This window comes from Cherax quadricarinatus, chromosome 1, assembly GCF_038502225.1.
Source record: "Cherax quadricarinatus isolate ZL_2023a chromosome 1, ASM3850222v1, whole genome shotgun sequence".
Lineage (NCBI taxonomy): Eukaryota > Metazoa > Arthropoda > Malacostraca > Decapoda > Parastacidae > Cherax > Cherax quadricarinatus.
The window spans coordinates 52,933,843-52,956,429 of NC_091292.1; the positions used below are offsets into that span (position 1 = coordinate 52,933,843).

Sequence of the window (22,587 nt, forward strand, 5' to 3'; positions counted from 1 at the left end):
ACTAGAGGTGATGCCACTGTACCAGAGGTGATGGCACTATACCAGAGGTGATGGCACTATACCAGAGGTGATGGCCCAGTACCAGAGGTGATGGCACTGTACCAGAGGTGATGCCATTGTACAAGAGGTGATGGCCCAGTACCAGATGTGATGGCCCAGTACCAGAGGTGGTGGCACTGTACCAGAGGTGATGGCACTGTAACAGAGGTGATGGCACTGTACCAGAGGTGATGGCACTGTACCAGAGGTGATGGCACTGTACCAGAGATGATGCCACTGTACTAGAGGTGATGCCACTGTTCCAGAGGTGATGGCACTGTACCAAAGGTGATGGTACTGTACCAGAGGTGATGGCACCATACCAGAGGTGATGGCCTAGTACCAGAGGTGATGACACCATACCAGAGGTGATGGCCCAGTACCAATGGTAATGGCACTGTACCAGAGGTGATGGCACTGCACCAGAGGTGATGGCACTGTACCAGAGGTGATGGCCCAGTACCAGAGGTGATGGCCCAGTTCCAGAGGTGATGGCACTGTACCAGAGGTGATGGCACTGTACCAGAGGTGATGGCACTGTACCAGAGGTGATGGTACTGTACCAGAGGTGATGGCACTATACCAGAGGTGATGCGATTGTACCAGAGGTGATGCCATTGCACCAGAGGTGATGGCACTGTACCAGAGGTGATGCCATTGTACCAGAGGTGATGCCATTGTGCCAGAGGTGATGACCCAGTACCAGAGGTGATGGCACTGTACCAGAGGTGATGGCATTGTACCAGAGGTGATGCCATTGTACAAGAGGTGATGGCCCAGTACCAGAGGTGATGGCCCAGTACCAGAGGTGATGGCACTGTACCAGAGGTGATGGCACTGTAACAGAGGTGATGGCACTGTACCAGAGGTGATGGCACTGTACCAGAGGTGATGGCACTGTACCAGAGGTGATGGCACTGTACCAGAGATGATGTCACTGTACTAGACGTGATGCCACTGTACCAGAGGTGATGGCACTATACCAGAGGTGATGGCACGATACCAGAGGTGATGACCCAGTACCAGAGGTGATGGCACTGTACCAGAGGTGATGGTACTATACCAGAGGTGATGGTACTGTACCAGAGGTGATGGCACTGTACCAGAGGTGATGGCACTGTACCAGAGATGATGTCACTGTACTAGAGGTGATGCCACTCTACCAGAGGTGATGGCACTATACCAGAGGTGATGGCACTATACCAGAAATGATGTCACTATACTATAGGTGATGGCCAAGTACCAGAGGTGATGGCACTGTACCAGAGGTGATGGCACTACACCAGAGGTGATGCCATTGTACCAGATGTGATGACATTGTACCAGAGGTGATGGCACTATACCAGAGGTGATGGCACTAGACCAGAGGTGATGGCACCATACCAGAGGTGATGGCCAAGTACCAGAGGTTATGGCACTGTACCAGAGGTGATGGCACTACACCAGAGGTGATGCCATTGTACCAGAGGTGATGACATTGTACCAGAGGTGATGGCACTGTACCAGAGGTGATGCCATTGTACCAGAGGTGATGCCATTGCACCAGAGGTGATGGTCCAGTACCAGAGGTGATGGCACTGTAACAGAGGTGATGGCACTGTACCAGAGGTGATGCCATTGTACCAGAGGTGATGCCTCTATACCAGAGGTGATGGCACTGTACCAGAGATGATGCCACTGTACTAGAGATAATGCCACTGTACCAGAGGTGAAGGCACTAGACCAGAGGTGATGGCACTATACCAGAGGTGACGGCACTAGACCAGAGGTAATGGCACTATACCAGAGGTGATGGCCCAGTACCAGAGGTGATGGCACTGTACCAGAGGTGATTGCTCTATACCAGAGGTGATGCCATTGTACCAGAGGTGATGCCATTGCACCAGAGGTGATGGCACTGTACCAGAGGTGATGCCATTGTACCAGAGGTGATGCCATTGTACCAGAGTTGATGGCTCAGTACCAGAGGTGATGGCACTGTACCAGAGGTGATGCCATTGTACAAGAGGTGATGGCCCAGTACCAGAGGTGATGGCCCAGTTCCAGATGTGATGGCACTGTACCAGAGGTGATGGCACTGTACCAGAGGTGATGGCACTGTACCAGAGGCGATGGTACTGTACCAGAGGTGATGGCACTATACCAGAGGTGATGCCATTGTACCAGAGGTGATGCCATTGCACCAGAGGTGATGGCACTGTACCAGAGGTGATGCCATTGTACCAGAGGTGATGGCCCAGTACCAAAGGTGATGGCACTGTACCAGAGGTGATGGCATTGTACCAGAGGTGATGCCATTGTACAAGAGGTGATTGCCCAGTACCAGAGGTGATGGCCCAGTACCAGAGGTGATGGCACTGTACCAGAGGTGATGGCACTGTAACAGAGGTGATGGCCCAGTACTAGAGGTGATGGCACTGTACCACAGGTGATGGCATTGTACCAGAGGTGATGCCATTGTACAAGAGGTGATGGCCCAGTACCAGAGGTGATGGCCCAGTACCAGAGGTGATGGCACTGTACCAGAGGTGATGGCACTGTAACAGAGGTGATGGCACTGTACCAGAGGTGATGGCACTGTACCAGAGGTGATGGCACTGTACCAGAGGTGATGGCACTGTACCAGAGATGATGTCACTGTAATAGAGGTGATGCCACTGTACCAGAGGTGATGGCACTATACCAGAGGTGATGGCACTATACCAGAGGTGATGGCCCAGTACCAGAGGTGATGGCACTGTACCAGAGTTGATGGTACTGTACCAGAGGTGATGGTACTGTACCAGAGGTGATGGCACTGTACCAGAGGTGATGGCACTGTACCAGAGATGATGTCACTGTACTAGAGGTGATGCCACTGTACCAGAGGTGATGGCACTATACCAGAGGTGATGGCACTATAACAGAGGTGATGGCACTATACCATAGGTGATGGCCAAGTACCAGAGGTGATGGCACTGTACCAGAGGTGATGGCACTACACCAGAGGTGATGCCATTGTACCAGAGGTGATGACATTGTACCAGAGGTGATGGCACTATACCAGAGGTGATGGCACTAGATCAGAGGTGATGGCACCATACCAGAGGTGATGGCCAAGTACCAGAGGTGATGGCACTGTATCAGAGGTGATGGCACTACACCACAGGTGATGCCATTGTACCAGAGGTGATGACATTGTACCAGAGGTGATGGCACTGTACCAGAGGTGATGCCATTGTACCAGAGGTGATGCCATTGCACCAGAGGTGATGGTCCAGTACCAGAGGTGATGGCACTGTAACAGAGGTGATGGCACTGTACCAGAGGTGATGCCATTGTACCAGAGGTGATGCCTCTATACCAGAGGTGATGGCACTGTACCAGAGATGATGCCACTGTACTAGAGATAATGCCACTGTACCAGAGGTGAAGGCACTAGACCAGAGGTGATGGCACTATACCAGAGGTGACGGCACTAGACCAGAGGTGATGGCACTATACAAGAGGTGATGGCCCAGTACCAGAGGTGATGGCACTGTACCAGAGGTGATTGCTCTATACCAGAGGTGATGCCATTGTACCAGAGGTGATGCCATTGCACCAGAGGTGATGGCACTGTACCAGAGGTGATGCCATTGTACCAGAGGTGATGCCATTGTACCAGAGGTGATGGCTCAGTACCAGAGGTGATGGCACTGTACCAGAGGTGATGCCATTGTACAAGAGGTGATGGCCCAGTACCAGAGGTGATGGCCCAGTTCCAGATGTGATGGCACTGTACCAGAGGTGATGGCACTGTACCAGAGGTGATGGCACTGTACCAGAGATGATGGTACTGTACCAGAGGTGATGGCACTATACCAGAGGTGATGCCATTGTACCAGAGGTGATGCAATTGCACCAGAGGTGATGGCACTGTACCAGAGGTGATGCCATTGTACCAGAGGTGATGGCCTAGTACCAAAGGTGATGGCACTGTACCAGAGGTGATGGCATTGTACCAGAGGTGATGCCATTGTACAAGAGGTGATGGCCCAGTACCAGAGGTGATGGCCCAGTACCAGAGGTGATGGCACTGTACCAGAGGTGATGGCACTGTAACAGAGGTGATGGCACTGTACCAGAGGTGATGGCACTGTACCAGAGGTGATGGCACTGTACCAGAGATGATGCCACTGTACTAGAGGTGATGCCACTGTACCAGAGGTGATGGCACTATACCAGAGGTGATGGCACTATACCAGAGGTGATGGCCCAGTACCAGAGGTGATGGCACTGTACCAGAGGTGATGCCATTGTACAAGAGGTGATGGCCCAGTACCAGATGTGATGGCCCAGTACCAGAGGTGGTGGCACTGTACCAGAGGTGATGGCACTGTAACAGATGTGATGGCACTGTACCAGAGGTGATGGCACTGTACCAGAGGTGATGGCACTGTTCCAGAGGTGATGGCACTGTACCAAAGGTGATGGTACTGTACCAGAGGTGATGGCACCATACCAGAGGTGATGGCCTAGTACCAGAGGTGATGACACTGTACCAGAGATGATGGCCCAGTACCAAAGGTGATGGCACTGTACCAGAGGTGATGGCACCATACCAGAGGTGATGGCCTAGTACCAGAGGTGATGGCACCATACCAGAGGTGATGGCCCAGTACCAAAGGTGATGGCACTGTACCAGAGGTGATGGCACTGTACCAGAGGTGATGGCACTGTACCAGAGATGATGTCACTGTACTAGACGTGATGCCACTGTACCAGAGGTGATGGCACTATACCAGAGGTGATGGCACGATACCAGAGGTGATGACCCAGTACCAGAGGTGATGGCACTGTACCAGAGGTGATGGTACTGTACCAGAGGTGATGGTACTGTACCAGAGGTGATGGCACTGTACCAGAGGTGATGGCACTGTACCAGAGATGATGTCACTGTACTAGAGGTGATGCCACTCTACCAGAGGTGATGGCACTGTACCAGAGGTGATGGCACTATACCAGAGGTGATGGCACTATACCATAGGTGATGGCCAAGTACCAGAGGTGATGGCACTGTACCAGAGGTGATGGCACTACACCAGAGGTGATGCCATTGTACCAGAGGTGATGACATTGTACCAGAGGTGATGGCACTATACCAGAGGTGATGGCACTAGACCAGAGGTGATGGCACCATACCAGAGGTGATGGCCAATTACCAGAGGTGATGGCACTGTACCAGAGGTGATGGCACTACACCAGAGGTGATGCCATTGTACCAGAGGTGATGACATTGTACCAGCGGTGATGGCACTGTACCAGAGGTGATGCCATTTTACCAGAGGTGATGCCATTGCACCAGAGGTGATGGTCCAGTACCAGAGGTGATGGCACTGTAACAGAGGTGATGGCACTGTACCAGAGGTGATGCCATTGTACCAGAGGTGATGCCTCTATACCAGAGGTGATGGCACTGTACCAGAGATGATGCCACTGTACTAGAGATAATGCCACTGTACCAGAGGTGAAGGCACTAGACCAGAGGTGATGGCACTATACCAGAGGTGACGGCACTAGACCAGAGGTAATGGCACTATACCAGAGGTGATGGCCCAGTACCAGAGGTGATGCCACTGTACCAGAGGTGATTGCTCTATACCAGAGGTGATGCCATTGTACCAGAGGTGATGCCATTGCACCAGAGGTGATGGCACTGTACCAGAGGTGATGCCATTGTACCAGAGGTGATGCCATTGTACCAGAGTTGATGGCTCAGTACCAGAGGTGATGGCACTTTACCAGAGGTGATGCCATTGTACAAGAGGTGATGGCCCAGTACCAGAGGTGATGGCCCAGTTCCAGATGTGATGGCACTGTACCAGAGGTGATGGCACTGTACCAGAGGTGATGGCACTGTACCAGAGGCGATGGTACTGTACCAGAGGTGATGGCACTATACCAGAGGTGATGCCATTGTACCAGAGGTGATGCCATTGCACCAGAGGTGATGGCACTGTACCAGAGGTGATGCCATTGTACCAGAGGTGATGGCCCAGTACCAAAGGTGATGGCACTGTACCAGAGGTGATGGCATTGTACCAGAGGTGATGCCATTGTACAAGAGGTGATTGCCCAGTACCAGAGGTGATGGCCCAGTACCAGAGGTGATGGCACTGTACCAGAGGTGATGGCACTGTAACAGAGGTGATGGCCCAGTACTAGAGGTGATGGCACTGTACCAGAGGTGATGGCACTGTAACAGAGGTGATGGCACTGTACCAGAGGTGATGGCACTGTACCAGAGGTGATGGCACTGTACCAGAGGTGATGGCACTGTACCAGAGATGATGTCACTGTAATAGAGGTGATGCCACTGTACCAGAGGTGATGGCACTATACCAGAGGTGATGGCACTATACCAGAGGTGATGGCCCAGTACCAGAGGTGATGGCACTGTACCAGAGTTGATGGTACTGTACCAGAGGTGATGGTACTGTACCAGAGGTGATGGCACTGTACCAGAGGTGATGGCACTGTACCAGAGATGATGTCACTGTACTAGAGGTGATGCCACTGTACCAGAGGTGATGGCACTATACCAGAGGTGATGGCACTATAACAGAGGTGATGGCACTATACCATAGGTGATGGCCAAGTACCAGAGGTGATGGCACTGTACCAGAGGTGATGGCACTACACCAGAGGTGATGCCATTGTACCAGAGGTGATGACATTGTACCAGAGGTGATGGCACTATACCAGAGGTGATGGCACTAGATCAGAGGTGATGGCACCATACCAGAGGTGATGGCCAAGTACCAGAGGTGATGGCACTGTATCAGAGGTGATGGCACTACACCAGAGGTGATGCCATTGTACCAGAGGTGATGACATTGTACCAGAGGTGATGGCACTGTACCAGAGGTGATGCCATTGTACCAGAGGTGATGCCATTGCACCAGAGGTGATGGTCCAGTACCAGAGGTGATGGCACTGTAACAGAGGTGATGGCACTGTACCAGAGGTGATGCCATTGTACCAGAGGTGATGCCTCTATACCAGAGGTGATGGCACTGTACCAGAGATGATGCCACTGTACTAGAGATAATGCCACTGTACCAGAGGTGAAGGCACTAGACCAGAGGTGATGGCACTATACCAGAGGTGACGGCACTAGACCAGAGGTGATGGCACTATACAAGAGGTGATGGCCCAGTACCAGAGGTGATGGCACTGTACCAGAGGTGATTGCTCTATACCAGAGGTGATGCCATTGTACCAGAGGTGATGCCATTGCACCAGAGGTGATGGCACTGTACCAGAGGTGATGCCATTGTACCAGAGGTGATGCCATTGTACCAGAGGTGATGGCTCAGTACCAGAGGTGATGGCACTGTACCAGAGGTGATGCCATTGTACAAGAGGTGATGGCCCAGTACCAGAGGTGATGGCCCAGTTCCAGAGGTGATGGCACTGTACCAGAGGTGATGGCACTGTACCAGAGGTGATGGCACTGTACCAGAGGTGATTGTACTGTACCAGAGGTGATGGCACTATACCAGAGGTGATGCCATTGTACCAGAGGTGATGCAATTGCACCAGAGGTGATGGCACTGTACCAGAGGTGATGCCATTGTACCAGAGGTGATGGCCTAGTACCAAAGGTGATGGCACTGTACCAGAGGTGATGGCATTGTACCAGAGGTGATGCCATTGTACAAGAGGTGATGGCCCAGTACCAGAGGTGATGGCCCAGTACCAGAGGTGATGGCACTGTACCAGAGGTGATGGCACTGTAACAGAGGTGATGGCACTGTACCAGAGGTGATGGCACTGTACCAGAGGTGATGGCACTGTACCAGAGATGATGCCACTGTACTAGAGGTGATGCCACTGTACCAGAGGTGATGGCACTATACCAGAGGTGATGGCACTATACCAGAGGTGATGGCCCAGTACCAGAGGTGATGGCACTGTACCAGAGGTGATGCCATTGTACAAGAGGTGATGGCCCAGTACCAGATGTGATGGCCCAGTACCAGAGGTGGTGGCACTGTACCAGAGGTGATGGCACTGTAACAGATGTGATGGCACTGTACCAGAGGTGATGGCACTGTACCAGAGGTGATGGCACTGTTCCAGAGGTGATGGCACTGTACCAAAGGTGATGGTACTGTACCAGAGGTGATGGCACCATACCAGAGGTGATGGCCTAGTACCAGAGGTGATGGCCCAGTACCAAAGGTGATGGCACTGTACCAGAGGTGATGGCACTGCACCAGAGGTGATGGCACTGTACCAGAGGTGATGGCCCAGTACCAGAGGTGATGGCCCAGTTCCAGAGGTGATGGCACTGTACCAGAGGTGATGGCACTGTACTAGAGGTGATAGCACTGTACCAGAGGTAATGGCACTATACCTGAGGTGATGCCATTGTACCAGAGGTGATGCCATTGCACCAGAGGTGATGGCACTGTACCAGAGGTGATGCCATTGTACCAGAGGTGATGCCATTGTGCCAGAGGTGATGGCCCAGTACCAGAGGTGATGGCACTGTACCAGAGGTGATGGCATTGTACCAGAGGTGATGCCATTGTACAAGAGGTGATGGCCCAGTACCAGAGGTGATGGCCCAGTACCAGAGGTGATGGCACTGTACCAGAGGTGATGGCACTGTAACAGAGGTGATGGCACTGTACCAGAGGTGATGGCACTGTAAGAGAAGTGATGGCACTGTACCAGAGGTGATGCCACTGTACCAGAGATGATGTCACTGTACTAGAGGTGATGCCACTGTACCAGAGGTGATGGCACTATACCAGAGGTGATGGCACTATACCAGAGGTGATGGCCCAGTACCAGAGGTGATGGCACTGTACCAGAGGTGATGGTACTGTACCAGAGGTGATGGCACTGTACCAGAGATGATGCCACTGTACTAGAGGTGATGCCACTGTACCAGAGGTGATGGCACTATACCAGGGGTGATGGCACTATACCAGAGGTGATGGCACCATGCCAGAGGTGATGGCCCAGTACCAGAGGTGATGTACTGTACCAGAGGTGATGGCACTATACGAGAGGTGATGGCCCAGTACCAGAGGTGATGGCCCAGTACCAGAGGTGATGGCCCAGTACCAGAGGTGATGGCACTATATGAGAGGTGATGGACCAGTACCAGAGGTGATGGCCCTGTACCAGAGGTGATGGCCCAGTACCAGCGGTGATGGCACTATGCCAGAGGTGATGGCCCAGTACCAGAGGTGATGGCACTGTACCAGAGGTGATGGAATTATACCAGAGGTGATGGCCCAGTACCAGAGGTGATGGCCCAGTACCAGAGGTGATGGCCCAGTACCGGAGGTGATGGCACCATACCAGAGGTGATGGCCCAGTACCAGAGGTGATGACACCATACCAGAGGTGATAGCCCAGTACCAAAGGTGATGGCACTGTACCAGAGGTGATGGCACTGCACCAGAGGTGATGGCACTGTACCAGAGGTGAAGGCCCAGTACTAGAGGTGATGGCACTGTACCAGAGGTGATGGCACTATACCAGAGGTGATGGCCCATTACCAGAGGTGATGGCACTGTACCAGAGGTGATGGCCCATTACCAGAGGTGATGGCACTGTACCAGAGGTGATGGCATTATACCAGAGGTGATGGCCCATTACCAGAGGTGATGGCCCAGTACCAAAGGTGATGGCACTGTACCAGAGGTGATGGCACTGCACCAGAGGTGATGGCACTGTACCAGTGGTGATGGCTCAGTACCAGAGGTGATGGCCCAGTTCCAGAGGTGATGGCACTGTACCAGAGGTGATGGCACTGTACCAGAGGTGATGGCACTGTACCAGAGGTGATGGTACTGTACCAGAGGTGATGGCACTATACCAGAGGTGATGCCATTGTACCAGAGGTGATGCCATTGCACCAGAGGTGATGACACTGTACCAGAGGTGATGCAATTGTACCAGAGGTGATGCCATTGTACCAGAGGTGATGGCCCAGTACAAGAGGTGATGGCACTGTATCAGAGGTAATGGCACTGTAACAGAGGTGATGGCACTGTACCAGAGGTGATGGCACTGTACTAGAGGTGATGCCACTGTACCAGAGGTGATGGCACTATACCAGAGGTGATGGCACTATACCAGAGGTGATGTCCCAGTACCAGAGGTGATGGCACTGTACCAGAGGTGCTGGTACTGTACCAGAGGTGATGGCACTGTACCAGAGATGATGCCACTGTTCTAGAGGTGATGCCACTGTACCAGAGGTGATGGCACTATACCAGAGGTGATGTCACCATGCCAGACGTGATGGCCCAGTACCAGAGGTGATGGCACTATACCAGAGGTGATGTCCCAGTACCAGAGGTGATGACACTGTACCAGAGGTGCTGGTACTGTACCAGAGGTGATGGCACTGTACTAGAGGTGATGCCACTGTACCAGAGGTGATGGCACTATACCAGAGGTGATGGCACTATACCAGAGGTGATGTCACCATGCCAGACGTGATGGCCCAGTACCAGAGGTGATGTACTGTACCAGAGGTGATGGCACTATACGAGAGGTGATGGCCCAGTACCAGAAGTGATGGCCCAGTACCAGAGGTGATGGCCCAGTACCAGAGTTGATGGCCCAGTACCAGAGGTGATGGCACTATACGAGAGGTGATGGACCAGTACAATAGGTGATGGCCCAGTAGAAGAGGTGATGGCCCAGTACCAGAGGTGATGGCACTATACCAGAGGTGATGGCCCAGTACCAGAGGTGATGGCACTGTACCAGAGGTGATGGCATTATACCAGAGGTGATGGCCCTGTACCAGAGGTGATGGCCTAGTACCGGAGGTGATGGCACCATACCAGAGGTGATGGCACTGTACCAGAGGTGATGGCCCAGTACCAGAGGTGATGGCACTATACCAGAGGTGATGGCCTAGTACCAGAGGTGATGGCACTGTACCAGAGGTGATGGCATTATACCAGAGGTGATGGCCCAGTACCAGAGGTGATGGCACTGTACCAGAGGTGATGGCATTATACCAGAGGTGATGGCCTAGTACCAGAGGTGATGGCATTATACCAGAGGTGATGGCCTAGTACCAGAGGTGATGGCATTATACCAGAGGTGATGGCCTAGTACCAGAGGTGATGGCCTAGTACCAGAGGTGATGGCACTGTACCAGAGGTGATGGCATTATACCAGAGGTGATGGCCCAGTACCAGAGGTGATGGCCTAGTACCGGAGGTGATGGCACTGTACCAGAGGTGATGGCACTGCACCAGAGGTGATGGCACTGTACCAGAGGTGATGGCCCAGTACCAGAGGTGATGGCACTATACCAGAGGTGATGGCACTATACCAGAGGCGATGGCCTAGTACCAGAGGTGATGGAACTGTACCAGAGGTGATGGCACTGCACCAGAGGTGATGGCACTGTACCAGAGGTGATGGCCCAGTACCAGAGGTGATGGCACTATACCAGAGGTGATGGCATTATACCAGAGGTGATGGCCCAGTACCAGAGGTGATGGCATTATACCAGAGGTGATGGCCCAGTACCAGAGGTGATGGCCCAGTACCAGAGGTGATGGCACCATACCAGAGGTGATGGCCAAGTACCAGAGGTGATGACACCATACTAGAGGTGATGGCCCAGTACCAAAGGTGATGGCCCAGTACCAAAGGTGATGGCACTGTACCATAGGTGATGGCACTGCACCAGAGGTGATGGCACTGTACCAGAGGTGATGGCCCAGTACCAGGGGTGATGGCACTGTACCAGAGGTGATGGCACTCTTCCTGAGTTTATGGCACTGTACCAGAGGTGATGGCACTGTTTCAGAGGTGATAGCACTGTACCAGAGGTGATGGCACTGGACCGGAGGTGATGGCACTGTACCAGAGGTGATGGCACTGTACCAGAGGTGATGCCATTGTACCAGAGGTGATGCCTCTATACAAGAGGTGATGGCACTGTACCAGAGATGATGCCACTGTACTAGAGATAATGCCACTGTACCACAGGTGAAGGCACTAGACCAGAGGTGATGGCACTATACCAAAGGTGACGGCACTTGACCAGAGGTGATGGCACTATACCAGAGGTGATGGCCCAGTACCAGAGGTGATGGCACTGTACCAGAGGTGATTGCACTATACCAGAGGTGATGCCATTGTACCAGAGGTGATGCCATTGCACCATAGGTGATGGCACTGTACCAGAGGTTTTGCCATTGTACCAGAGGTGATGCCATTGTACCAGAGGTGATGGCTCAGTACCAGAGGTGATGGCACTGTACCAGAGGTGATGCCATTGTACAAGAGGTGATGGCCCAGTACCAAAGGTGATGGCCCAGTTCCAGAGGTGATGGCACTGTACCAGAGGTGATGGCACTGTACCAGAGGTGATGGCACTGTACCAGAGGTGATGGTACTGTACCAGAGGTGATGGCACTATACCAGAGGTGATGCCATTGTACCAGAGGTGATGCCATTGCACCAGAGGTGATGGCACTGTACCAGATGTGATGCCATTGTACCAGAGGTGATGCCATTGTACCAGAGGTGATGGCCCAGTACCAGAGGTGATGGCACTGTACCAGAGGTGATGGCATTGTACCAGAGGTGATGCCATTGTACAAGAGGTGATGGCCCAGTACCAGAGGTGATGGCCCAGTACCAGAGGTGATGGCACTGTACCAGAGGTGATGGCACTGTAACAGAGGTGATGGCACTGTACCAGAGGTGATGGCACTGTACCAGAGATGATGCCACTGTACTGGAGGTGATGCCACTGTACCAGAGGTGATGGCACTATGCCAGAGGTGATGGCACTATACCAGTGGTGATGGCCCAGTACCAGAGGTGATGGCACTGTACCAGAGGTGATGGTACTGTACCAGAGGTGATGGCACTGTACCAGAGATGATGCCACTGTACTGAAGGTGATGCCACTGTACCAGAGGTGATGGCACTGTACCAGAGGTGATGGTACTGTACCAGAGGTGATGGCACCATACCAGAGGTGATGGCCCAGTACCAGAGGTGATGACACCATACCAGAGGTGATGGCCCAGTACCAAAGGTGATGGCACTGTACCAGAGGTGATGGCACTGCACCAGAGGTGATGACACTGTACCAGAGGTGATGGCCCAGTACCAGAGGTGATGGCCCAGTTCCAGAGGTGATGGCACTGTCCCAGAGGTGATGGCACTGTACCAGAGGTGATGGTACTGTACCAGAGGTGATGGCACTATACCAGAGGTGATGCCATTGTACCAGTGGTGATACCATTGCACCAGAGGTGATGGCAATGTACCAGAGGTGATGCCATTGTACCAGAGGTGATGCCATTGTACCAGAGGTGATGGCCCAGTACCAGAGGTGATGGCACTGTACCAGAGGTGATGGCATTGTACCAGAGGTGATGCCATTGTACAAGAGGTGATGGCCCAGTACCAAAGGTGATGGCCCAGTACCAGAGGTGATGGCACTGTACCAGAGGTGATGGCACTGTACCAGAGGTGATGGCACTGTACCTGAGATGATGCCACTGTACTAGAGGTGATGCCACTGTACCAGAGGTGATGGCACTTTACCAGAGGTGATGGCACTATACCAGAGGTGATGGCCCAGTACCAGAGGTGATGGCACTGTACCAGAGGTGATGGCACTGTACCGGAGATGATGCCACTGTACTAGATGTGATGCCACTGTACCAGAGGTGATAGCACTATACCAGAGGTGATGGCTTTATACCAGAGGTGATGGCACCATGCCAGAGGTGATGGCCCAGTACCAGAGGTGATGTACTGTACCAGAGGTGATGGCACTATACGAGAGGTGATGGCCCAGTACCAGAGGTGATGGCCCAGTACCAGAGGTGATGGCCCAGTACCAGAGGTGATGGCCCAGTACCAGAGGTGATGGCCCAGTACCAGAGGTGATGGCACTATACCAGAGGTGATGGCCCAGTACCAGAGGTGATGGCACTGTACCAGAGGTGATGGCATTATACCAGAGGTGATGGCCCAGTACCAGAGGTGATGGCCCAGTACCGGAGGTGATGGCACCATACCAGAGGTGATGGCCCAGTACCAGAGGTGATGGCCCAGTACCAGAGGTGATGGCACTATACCAGAGGTGATGGCCCAGTACCAGAGGTGATGGCCCAGTACCAGAGGTGATGACACCATACCAGAGGTGATAGCCCAGTACCAAAGGTGATGGCACTGTACCAGAGGTGATGGCACTGCACCAGAGGTGATGGCACTGTACCAGAGGTGATGGCCCAGTACCAGATGTGATGGCACTATACCAGAGGTGATGGCCCAGTACCAGAGGTGATGGCACTGTACCAGAGGTGATGGCATTATACCAGAGGTGATGGCCCAGTACCAGAGGTGATGGCCCAGTACCAGAGGTGATGGCACCATACCAGAGGTGATGGCCCAGTACCAGAGGTGATGACACCATACCAGAGGTGATGGCCCAGTACCAAAGGTGATGGCACTGTACCATACGTGATGGCACTGCACCAGAGGTGATGGCACTGTACCAGAGGTGATGGCCCAGTACCAGAGGTGATGGCACTGTACCTGAGGTGATGGCACTCTCCCAGAGTTTATGGCACTGTACCAGAGTTGATGGCACTGTCCCAGAGGTGATGGCACTGTACCAGAGGTGATGGCACTGTACCAGAGGTGATGGCACTGTATCAGAGGTGATGGCACTGTACCAGAGGTGATGGCACTGTACCAGAGGTGATGGCACTGTACCAGAGGTGATGGCATTGTACCAGAGGTGATGGCACTGTACCAGAGGTGATGGCACTGTACCAGAGATGATGGCACTGTACCAGAGGTGATGGCACTGTACCAGAGGTGATGGCACTCTACCAGAGGTGATGGCACTGTACCAGAGGTGATGGCACTGTACCAGAGGTGATGGCACTGTACCAGAGGTGATGGCACTGTACCAGAGGTGATGGCACTGTACCAGAGGTGATGGCACTGTACCAGAGGTGATGGCACTGTACCAGAGCTGATGGCATTGTACCAGAGGTGATGGCACTGTACCAGAGGTGATGGCACTGTACCAGAGATGATGGCACTGTACCAGAGGTGATGGCACTGTACCAGAGGTGATGGCACTCTACCAGAGGTGATGGCACTGTACCAGAGGTGATGGCACTGTACCAGAGGTGATGGCACTGTACCAGAGGTGATGGCACTGTACCAGAGGTGATGGCACTGTACCAGAGGTGATGGAGAATAACCATTGTCGTACAGTCGTTTCAACAGCATTTTTAAGTAGGATGGTTCAAGTTAATTCTGTTACTACTTCCTGGCTTCTGTAACTTATTTTGTTATTCTTCTGTACATTTCGTTATCACTAACAAAGTTGTAGCTCAGTCCTTGTACTCATTATGCGTCTCTGATAGTTTGACTACTGCCCAGTGTATACCACCATGACGAGTACGGGGGGACTATCATTTGTAGGGATTGTATTGTGAGAAACCTTCTGTGGATCATGTGGTGTGTGTGTGTGTGTGTGTGTGTGTGTGTGTGTGTGTGTGTGTGTGTGTGTGTGTGTACTCATCTATCTGTAGTCACCTATTTGCGGTTGCAAGGGTTGAGTCCCAGCTCCTGGCCCCGCCTCTTCTCTGATCACTACTAGGTCTTCTCACTTTCTGCTCCAGGAGCGTTATCGTACTTCTTTTCAGAGGAATGTGTGGATTCAGCGTTCAGTACTTCACTTTCCAGACTTCCAATTCCTGACAGTTCTGAAGCTGAAGAAGCACTTCCTAACATACCTATGACTCATCTGAGCTTTTAACTTTCGGTTGAGTCCCTTTGTTCCTGAGTCCTATCTCTGAAGCATTCTCGACCTCTCCACCCTGTCAATTCCTCTCAATATTTTATATGTCGTTTTCATGTCCCTCCTATTCCTCCTACCCTTCAGTATCGTTAGGTTGTTTCCTTAACCTTTCCTGGTAGGACATACCCCTTACCTCCGGGATTAGTCTTGTTGCAAACCTTTCCACTTTCCCTAATTTGTTGACGTGTTTAACCAGGTGTGGGTTCCATACTGGTTCTGCGTGCTCCAATATGAGCCTGACGCACATGGTGCAGCGTCATGAATGACTCCTTACTTAGATATCTAAACGCTATTTTTAGGTTTGCCAGGAGCCCATATGCTGCAGTGGTTATTTTATGTCCGCCTCAGAAGATATGCTCGATGTGATGCTCACCTCAAGATCCTTTTCCTTGGATGCACATTTTTAACTTTTAAATATATTTCAGAAAGTTTAAAATAAAATTTATGTAAATTTTATTTTATTTATGTAAATTTTATTTATTTTATTGTATGGTTTTGTTTTACATCCAAAACTAGCAAAAAATGTTGAAATTTAGCCCTTTTTTGCCAAAAATTCATCCTGTAAGCCACAAAAGCAAACTTTAAAAGGAATAATGGACATTTTCTATTGTTTTGCAATAAAAGGAGTTGGAAAATAATACTTACTTGCCAGGAACAAAAATTGTATTACATAGTGTAATTGAAGTCTGGGAAATACTCTTTCGGACATCGAACTTTTCGCAGCTCGAACACCACCTAGGAACCAATTAAGCTCAAACACCGAGGTTCTGTTGTATTCTTCCCAATAGCTTCACATCGTTTGCAAACATGGGCGCCTCTGAATCAATCCCTTCCGTCATGTCATTCACACATACAAGAAACAGCACCAGATCTAGGACTGACCCTTGTGGAACCCCGCTTAACACGTGCACCCACTCTGACACCTCATCACGTTCCGAGACTCATTGTTTCCTTTCTGTCAGGTATTTCCGGATCCATTGCAGTACTTTCCCTTCTATTCCTGCCTGCTCCTCTAACTTTTGAACCAGTCTCCTGTGTGGCACTATACACACGTACTTGTGGTTACAGGGATCGAGTCATAGCTCCTGGCCCCCGCCTCTTCACTGATCGCTACTTGGTCCAGTGTCTCCATGCTCCAAGAACTTTATCGTACCTCTTCTTAAAGCTATGTGTCGTTCCTGCCTGCAATACATCACTCCAGATTGTTCCACTTCCTGACAATTCTATGACTGAAGAAATACCTCCTAACATCCCTGTGGCTCATCTGTGTTTTCAACTTCTAGTTGTGACCTCGTGTTGTGTCCAGTCTCTGAAACATTCTGTCCCTGTTCTTCTTGTCAATACCTCACAGTATTTTATGTTATCAAGTCCCTTATCCCTCTTGTCCTCCTGTGTCGTCAGGTTGATTTCCTTTAACCTCTCCTCATAGGACATACCCCTTATATATATATATATATATATATATATATATATATATATATATATATATATATATATATATATATATATATATATATATATATATATATATATATATATATATATATATATTAATATTAATATTGATAAAAACCCATGGAAGACTGTATTTACCTCCCTTTAAACACGCTACATAAATGCATTCCTTTGAATAGTGAACTGAGGATCTAGCCTTCACCACTGTTTGCACCGACTGCCTCTCATGGGTGGGTGCAATACTTCACGTGGATGAGTGAAATACAATAACTCACGTTTCTCACCTGAAACATTCTTTTGTGACTTGCATCATTCCTGAGTTAAATCAATATAAGCATGAGCATAGATATCACTGCACTAGGGTAAAGGAATGAGGTAAGAAGCAAGGATCATAATAGTTCAGCACGTACCTTTTTTCCCCTGCTTTCGTCGTATACACACTCCTGTAGAATCCGACGAGCGATCCCTCCAAGGATCCCTCAAAATCCAGTTTGAGAGTGTAGTTCCCTGGTATTAAGGTCGACATGGGATTCACCACCCAGAACTGGTTGGGTTCATATTCGAAATAATCCTTCAGAGGCACCACATTTCCTGTCTCCATGTCTTGGAGTTCGGTGTTGGTTATGTTCATTTTTTTTATATGAACCAAAATGTAGTCCATAGGGCTCATCACGCCGATTAGTATTCCCACTTTACCGGTGAACCGACCGGTATCAAGATCAGGATGGAGGTAGAGGTCGTAGTGATGAGGCAATGTTGATCGAGGGATGCGGTATTCTCGTTCCCATGGTTCTTTGGGAGCTCCGGTTGTTGCAGGCTCTGTGGTTGTTGCAGGCTCTGTGGTTTTTAGAGCAGGCGTTGTCACAGGCTCCTGAGTCGTTGTAGCTCTCTGAACTGGTACTGGCTTAGGTGTATTTTTTGGCGGGGACGACGTAACAACGCCTCCGGGAAAGCCAGTCAGCACTGCTGTAGAACCCACGGGCGAAGAAGTGTGTCCGCCTGTCTCTCTCCAGTCTGGAGCCAGCAGGAGGACAAGCAGAGCCACACAAACGATGGATAGCGCAGCCACCAGAACAAGCAGCGCCGCCGTTGACCTTCGCACAAATACTTGACCCATCCTGTAGAGGCGATATGGAAGACGATGTGGTCTACCACTGCTTCAGGGTCATCAAGTGGCCCCGTATGAGGCTACACACTCACTAGTATTGTTCTCTCACACACACCTGAAGAAAAGATTAATGAAAATTAAGTTGTTGCTTGACTTTAAAGGTGAGGTACCTTATGTCTAAGATAATGTACTTGCTGGGTTATATAACTTATCTACTGACTAGGGTAACGTACACAGTTTACACTGCAAGCTGCTCCGTCAATATGTTTATCTATGTTTATGTTAACACAATGACCCATAAATCTACTCAGGCTTCTAATTACATACCTCTGACATTCTGATTCTTTCTTTTTTTTTTTACTTTTCCCCTAAAATTATTTCTAGTTGATGAAACACAGATATAACAGTGACATATTTTTTATGTTTTTATTCAGTATATTATGGGCAATTTATCAAACATATCATGCAGGAATTACTCAATGTATGATGGAATCCATAAAAACTGTGCACTAATTTTTCATGAGTTTTGAGTGTCTGTGCGAGGCTTCTCCAGAGAGCAAGTTGTTAGTCATCATGTGAGTCAAGAGACTTCAGTAATGACAAAGAACCAGTAATAAACAAGAAGTCAGGCTCAGTGTCATAAGTTAACTTCAGGGCCACCACAATGTCCATCAATTCAGTTTGCAATATAGACGCCCAGTTGTTAATTCTTATGTCTTACTCAACACAGTTCTTATCGTTCTTATCTAGGGAGGTGACAACAAGAGCAGATGCAACCCTGCCAGGAGACTACTGTTTAGAACCGTCAGTGTATATAATTTGTTATACGCTTTTTTACTGACACTTAAGTGAGAAATTTCTTCTTGAGCAGTTAGTTGCCTTTGCAACTGATTTATGAAAGGGATTACTAGTGCTGAGCTTCTCTGGGTTGGATGATTTTTAAGATATGTGTTATTAAATAAATACAACTTCCATGGAGCATTTAAAATGCGTTTTGAGGTCTACAGAGACACAGTTCATGCAGGTTATAAAATATAATATTGTTACATATTCTCGCAAACCTATTTTATTTAGTGTTTATTTACTTCCAGACATTCAGTAAGATTTCTGGTGTCTATCTGGTTCATTTATGAACATTCTAATATCAAGAATACTGTTAATCCACATTATCCTATCATTGATCTTTGGAACATACAGCTTCTTGTCAGGTTTATGACAGCCAAGAATAATTCTGAGAGGTTTCGTTATGATAAATTAGACACATGTGCAACACTTGGGTATCTTTAATTAGGAAACGTTTCGGTATACAACAGGAGGAGTTTGAGGTAATCAGTCCCTCAGCCTTGAGTCAATGTAATCAGTCCATCAATCTTGAAAAGAATACAGCATATGTGCGAAGAAGGTTTCGTTTTGCATGAACTCTAAGACCTTGCGAGAATTTCCTTTAGCTAATGCTAACATACATTTCATGTAGACTATTCTTTTATTGAACATCAAAATGGTATACAATACCGACAGGTTGTTAGGTAAGACACATATGCAACAGTTAGACAACTTTATTCCGAAACGTTTCGCCTACACAGTAGGCTTCTTCAGTCGAATACAGAAAGTAGGCAGGAACGGTAGAGATGTGAAGACGATGTAATCAGTCCATCATCCTTGAAGTCGTAGAATTTGAGGTTGTCAGTCCCTCAGACTATGGAACTGGACTGCTCCAGGCTGAGGGACTGACAACCTCAAATTCTACGACTTCAAGGGTGATGGACTGATTACATCGTCTTCACATCTCTACCGTTCCTGCCTACTTTCTGTATTCGACTGAAGAAGCCTACTGTGTAGGCGAAACGTTTCGGAATAAAGTTGTCTAACTGTTGCATATGTGTCTTACCTATTCTTTTATTGTTGCCATAGTTGTGGTTGTAGCCAGCAGCAGCTTTCAGAGCATTTAGCCTATCTTTGCATTGTTTATTTAGTTGTGGTATGGTGGATTTACTGAAGGGTGCGTCTACACTAGGATACTTGTAAGATTTAAAGAAGCCTATGTGTTCAACCTACAACCAAAGGTTTTGGGGCAGACATGATGAGAACTACAGCAGTCAAGTACATTTTATTTGAATCTTATTAAAATGGTATTTATTTCTTATAGTCTGTTTGACTTATGGTGTCATCAGCATAGCTTATAGTTATATTGATAACCAAACTGTAAAGAACACTTGTCAGTGCTCAGTAATAACCCACATGGAGACAGAAACTCAGATAAATTGGTCTGTCTATTTCGATCCCTTCATGTGGTCCTCTTCAGCAGATATGTTTAGTTGAGGTAAGTATTGAATTTAGAGATCATTAAGACAATAAATAGCATGAGCGTGAGATACCTATCGAGAATTCTTTAGTCTGGCTTCTAAAGCACTGGAAAAAGAACAGAGAACATTCTAATTGATGGATAACCTATTATCCAGCAGAGAAGGTTACCACCAATATATTTTCCATAAAGTTCTGTTTGCGGTATCACCGGCAGATTTAACATCAAGAAATGTTGTAAAAGTAGTTGAAGAGCTTCAGCGAGAGTAGTTGAAGAGCTTCAGCGAGAGTAGTTGAAGAGCTTCAGCGAGAGTAGTTGAAGAGCTTCAGTGAGAGTAGTTGAAGAGCTTCAGCGAGAGTAGTTGAAGAGCTTCAGCGAGAGTAGTTGAAGACCTTCAATGAGAGTAGTTGAAGAGCTTCAGTGAGAGTAGTTGAAGAGCTTCAGTGAGAGTAGTTGAAGAGCTTCAGCGAGAGTAGTTGAAGACCTTCAATGAGAGTAGTTGAAGAGCTTCAGCGAGAGTAGTTGAAGAGCTTCAGCGAGAGTAGTTGAAGACCTTCAATGAGAGTAGTTGAAGAATGGAAGTATGATAGTAGGGATAACTCAGTAACAGTCCCAGATTTTCGCTTAGCAGATTACGATGGGCTTAGAGAACACTTATCATCTGTTGACTGGGGTAACGAAGAGAGCTATCAATATGACAGTTTTCTGAACACAATACATACTGCTCAAAGAACGTTTATCCCTTATAAGGAAATTAGATCAAATAGAAATGACCCAAAATGGATGAATAATAGGCTGAAATATCTACTAGGGCATAAGAAAGGAATTTATAGGCGTATCAAAAGAGGCGAGGGTCATCTTATGAATCAGTATATTGACATTAAGAGGGACATTAAAAAGGGGATAAGAAAAGCTAAAAGGGACTATGAAATTAAAGTTGCTAGGGATTCTAAAACTAACCCAAAAAGTTTTTTCCAGGTCTATAGAACAAAAGTCAGAGATAAGATAGGTCCCCTTAAAAATAACTATGGGTATCTTACTGACAAAGAGAATGAAATGTGCTCGATTTTAAATAATTATTTTCTCTCGGTTTTTACACAGGAAGACACTAATAATATTCCGGTAATTAATTTTTATAGTGGATCAGAAGAAGATAAATTATGTAACATCACAGTCACTAGTGAAATGGTTGTGAAGCAGATAGACAGACTGAAGCAAAATAAGTCACCGGGTCCTGATGAGGTTTTTTCAAGGGTTCTAAAGGAATGCAAAATGGAAGTCTGTGAACCATTAACTAATATTTTTAATTTATCTCTTCAAACAGGTGCAGTGTCTGATATGTGGAAGATGGCTAATGTAATTCCTATTTTTAAAACAGGGGACAAGTCGTTACCGTCAAATTACCGCCCAATAAGCCTGACCTCAATTGTAGGCAAATTACTAGAGTCAATTATAGCTGAGATTATAAGAAGCCATCTCGATAAGCATAGCTTGATTAATGATACTCAGCATGGATTCACAAGAGGCCGGTCTTGTCTAACTAATTTATTAACTTTCTTCAGTAAAGCTTTTGAGGCTGTTGACCACGATAAAGAATTTGATATTATTTACTTAGATTTTAGTAAGGCATTTGATAGAGTTCCGCACCAAAGACTGTTGAAGAAAGTAGCAGCTCATGGCATTGGGGGAAGCGTGCTCTCGTGGATCGAATCATGGCTCACAGACAGGAAGCAAAGAGTGTCCATAAATGGGGTTAAATCCGAGTGGGGATCAGTAACAAGTGGCGTTCCACAGGGATCAGTCTTGGGCCCGTTGTTGTTT

General features: G+C 48.7%; 1 protein-coding gene across 1 annotated transcript in view; it reads right to left on the minus strand.

Moving 5' to 3' along the window:
- LOC128685456 (glutamyl aminopeptidase-like) overlaps window positions 1-18,580 on the minus strand; it is a 626,129-nt gene extending 607,549 nt beyond the window's left edge. The window contains exon 1 of the mRNA XM_070082219.1: window positions 17,767-18,580. Within this exon, the coding sequence (XP_069938320.1) occupies window positions 17,767-18,473 (707 nt within the window). The 5' untranslated portion in view covers window positions 18,474-18,580. The remainder of the gene's footprint in view (window positions 1-17,766) is intronic.
- Window positions 18,581-22,587: the final 4,007 nt, after the last annotated feature.